General features: G+C 41.2%; 2 protein-coding genes across 2 annotated transcripts in view; both read left to right on the top strand.

Annotated features, from left to right (window-relative positions):
• The window catches only part of LOC126408878 (sialate O-acetylesterase-like), a 61520-nt gene that overhangs the window by 50602 nt on the left and 6962 nt on the right, over positions 1-3956 (top strand). The gene's annotated exons all lie outside the window — the stretch shown is intronic.
• The window catches only part of LOC126401122 (sialate O-acetylesterase-like), a 7400-nt gene continuing 6888 nt past the window's right edge, over positions 3445-3956 (top strand). Inside the window, exons 1-2 of the mRNA XM_050062227.1 lie at positions 3445-3592; positions 3843-3956. Of these exons, the coding sequence (XP_049918184.1) occupies positions 3538-3592; positions 3843-3956 (169 nt within the window). The 5' untranslated portion in view covers positions 3445-3537. The remainder of the gene's footprint in view (positions 3593-3842) is intronic.

The raw sequence follows: 3956 nt of genomic DNA, 5'->3' as shown, positions 1-3956 counted from the left end.
GTTAAGAAACATTTTCCTTTTTGCTCAAATATAACTTCAGGTACAGTGTTGAAATAAATAAGTAAAAAAGGCATACATAAATAAAAACATGGATAAATAAAATAATAATTCTTGATGTATAGCATTTGTGGGTAATTTCTTGAATAGACAAAAAAGTAAAAATATCTCCAGTGGAATATTCACACAGGTCTTCAGGATGCGCCCGCCGGTAAGCGCGGACACGCGCATCTTCGGCACGCGGACACGCGCCTTGTCAGTTTGAAGCGGCAGAGTGCAGCAGTGAGAGCTCCGCAGTTCAGTTTAACACGGACAATTAACAACTTTCTTCTTCTCTCTTTTGATGTGTGTGCGTGAATGATTAAGGTGAGAAGCCGCCCATGTTTCACTTCCTCACATCGCCCAAGCTGTGAGTTGCACATGTGCGTGTGTGTTCACTGCTGATGTTACACGATGTCAATTACATGGCGCAGGGAATTTCACCGGCGTTTTAAATCGGCATATTTTAGACTGACCGGCCGGTGGGAAGTCATGGCCGATCACGTGAAAACCGGCCCGATTCCGAGCACTGCCGATAACATGGCCGATCACGTGAAAACCGGCCCGATTCCGAGCACTGCCGATAAATTGGTGCAAGTCTATTTTAACGCGAAATATGTTCAACTGCCTCTGTGTTAGAAGCTGTTTCACAAATGCTGTAAGAGGGCTGTGGTAGGACTTGACGGCTGTGTCAATTAGCAGTCAATATGATGTGGGATAGGCAAGACTTTAGGAGACAAATTAAAAGTAAATCCATGGAAAAGAAAAGAACAAAGCATTCACTACAGAGTATTTGTCTCATATATATCTATTGTGTGAGATGTGAGTAGCAGCACACAGAGGCTGTGCGTACTCCCCTGAGTCTTGGGCTTACATCAAGATAAATGTCCTATTTCAAATTTCAAATGTTATCACTGGCCTTTGAAGGGGTTTGTAATTAACACGGTAGGTGAACATGGAAAGCTGCAGGGTAAGGGGATATAATTTCATGTCTCACTCATGTATTTAGTTCCTCTACATCTTACTATAAATGTACCCTGGTCGCAGGTCATGGCTGATCACGTGAAAACTGCCCCAATTCCGAGCACTACCGATAAATCAGTGCAAGTCTAGTAAAAACACTGAATGAGGCAGTTTCACGTTACAAATCGTTGTTTCTCTGACACTTGTTTGGCTCATTGCAGATGGGCCGCTGCCCTAGCACGTGCTAATGTGTGCACGCCTTTTTCTCAGACAACTTAATATCAAGATGTTCAGGTGTTTTGAGCCAAATTATCTGCAGAGGTGTCTTTCTGACCTAAACAAACAGACCTGATGATTTATAACAGCAAAAAAAAGTCAGTGATTTTCCACTGCTGTTAGAAGTCGAGGGTCTGATAACTGTGGTGGTCAAAAACGTGAAAATGTTTGGTTTTTCCATTTTGAGCTACTGTTGAAACATGGCGGTGCAACATGGCGGACTCCATTGTTGAGGGCCCGCTCCCTATGTAGATATAAATTGGTCATTCTAAGATAACAAAAACACTAGTGTTCTTATTTTCAGGTTATTACAAATTAAAGAAAACATTAGATTCCATTTCTACCAATATGTCCCGCTAAATACGACACACTGGACCTTGTAAATCATATAATAATTCATACACCACCAACAGAACAACAAATGGTATAGTCAGATAATTCAACACACCTTTTAATTAAATCTCTTTATTATCAGCGTGCCTGTTGCCATCTACGGGCCTAAAAAGTACACAAGACATTAATGTCTTGTGGTTGCTATGGCAACGGCTATTCAAGAGTTGACATCATCTATTGTAGTAAACCAGTGTGCTGTTTTCTTGTTTGTCTTTTGTGCCGATCTTTTATTTTTTTTGAGTGAGTCATCTTCTCAAACACAGACAACTTGAGATGTTTACACACTTTCTGAAATGTTTTTGAATAAATGAAACTCACATTGGACAAACTTTCCAAATGTAGACACCAGATCACTTCTCAGCCAGCATCATGCTGCCAGTTGCATAATGACTCAAACTTGGGTAACACCAACAACAAGATAAACAAAACAAAAAAGTAAAACACAGCTGGAAATGACAGATCACATCTATAGATGACACCCACATCCTCTAGCCTACACCCTCAGTGCAGCAACTACTTGTGAAACTTTAAAAACTAACATAATTGCATAGTTTTTCACATCTTCCCCTTTAGATGCCCAACACAGCATACTACTATGAGGTGAATCTCTATGAAGGCCAAAGTAATTAACATCTATAGACTAAAATAACAGCATGAAAAATGAAAAGCAGGTGTAACATTCATTATCCAGCAGTTTACCAGCCAGGTGTTCATTTACCCAAGTGTTTTATGCGTTTGCCTGTAGTAAAGACAAATGAACAGGCTGTGTTCTGTTGGCATGATATTTAACACAAAACCTCAACACTTAGATATAAGTGATGGATATAGGCCGGAGAACAAGAAAGCTGCTGGTCGGGGCGTGAAGCAGTGAGAGAACAGTACAGAAATGCGCTCATGGGGTATATTTATAGTAAGATGTAGAGGAACGACATAGGCCTACATGAGTGAGACATGAAATTATATCCCCTTACCCTGCAGCTTTCCATGTTCACCTACCGTGTTAATTACAAACCCCTTCAAAGGCCAGTGATAACATTTGAAATTTGAAATAGGACATTTATCTTGGTGTAAGCCCAAGACTCAGGGGAGTACGCACAGCCTCTGTGTGCTGCTACTCACATCTCACACAATAGATATACAGTATATGAGACAAATACTCTGTAGTGAATGCTTTGTTCTTTTCTTTTCCATGGATTTACTTTTAATTTGTCTCCTAAAGTCTTGCCTATCCCACATCATATTGACTGCTAATTGACACAGCCGTCAAATCCTACCACAGCCCTCTTACAGCATTTGTGAAACAGCTTCTAACACAGAGGCAGTTGAACATATTTCGCGTTAAAATAGACTTGCACCGATTTATCGGCAGTGCTCGGAATCGGCTGGTTTTCATGTGATCGGCCGTGACCTGCCACCAGCCGGTCAGTCTAAAATATGCAGATTTAAAATGCTGGTCAAATTCCTGGCGCGCCACATGATTGACATTGTGTAATATCAGCAGCGCACACACACGCACATGTGCAACTCACAGCGTGGGCGATGTGAGAAAGTGAAACATGGGCGGCTTCTCGCACACGCACATACATCAAAAGAGAGAAGAAGAAAGTTGTTAATTGTCTGTGTTAAGATGATTTCTACCATGTTTGCAATTTTGAGCCGTCATGCTTTTATTTTGAAGATGCGCAGTCAGATTGTGACGTAATACAACAAATAAAAGACTGGCTCACAAACATTGAAGTGTCAGTTAGTGACAGAGTTTTCTGTCTGTTACACGATATGTCGCTTAACATATCAACCAACTGACTTAATAGTTTCTGACAGAGTTGTTTCCAGCTTTAGGTTTACGTGTGTTGTCTTCATCTTCCTGTCATGGCGATAACTCTGTGTGTTGTTTTGATATTTGTAGCTGCCATTCACAGATGTGGTGAGTACCGGGTGCCAAACTGTTTGTCGGCGTTTAACTGCTGTGCACTGAGGTTTAATGGTAACGTCACAGCTCGCTAAAATATAAGCTAGCTGAATATTTTAGCTTGCCAAAACCATAAGCCAGCTCTATTTGTGTTTCTATTTCTGACTAACCTCCTTTAATGTGTTTTTAATCTGTCTTCATTCTCTAAATATTGTTCTCTTTGCATTGTTTTTGAGCACTGAATTGTTTGTGTGTCTATGTGTAGAGGGGGACCTGAGCTTTGCCTCCTACTATGGGGACCACATGGTGCTTCAGAAGTCTCCAGAGAGAGCTGTGCTGTGGGGCTATGGCTGTGATGGAGCACAGGTGACCCTCATCC

This window comes from Epinephelus moara, chromosome 2 (genome assembly GCF_006386435.1).
Source record: "Epinephelus moara isolate mb chromosome 2, YSFRI_EMoa_1.0, whole genome shotgun sequence".
Taxonomy (NCBI): domain Eukaryota; kingdom Metazoa; phylum Chordata; class Actinopteri; order Perciformes; family Serranidae; genus Epinephelus; species Epinephelus moara.
The sequence above is the reverse complement of the archived record's forward strand: the minus strand, read 5'-3'. Positions and strand labels throughout refer to the sequence as shown.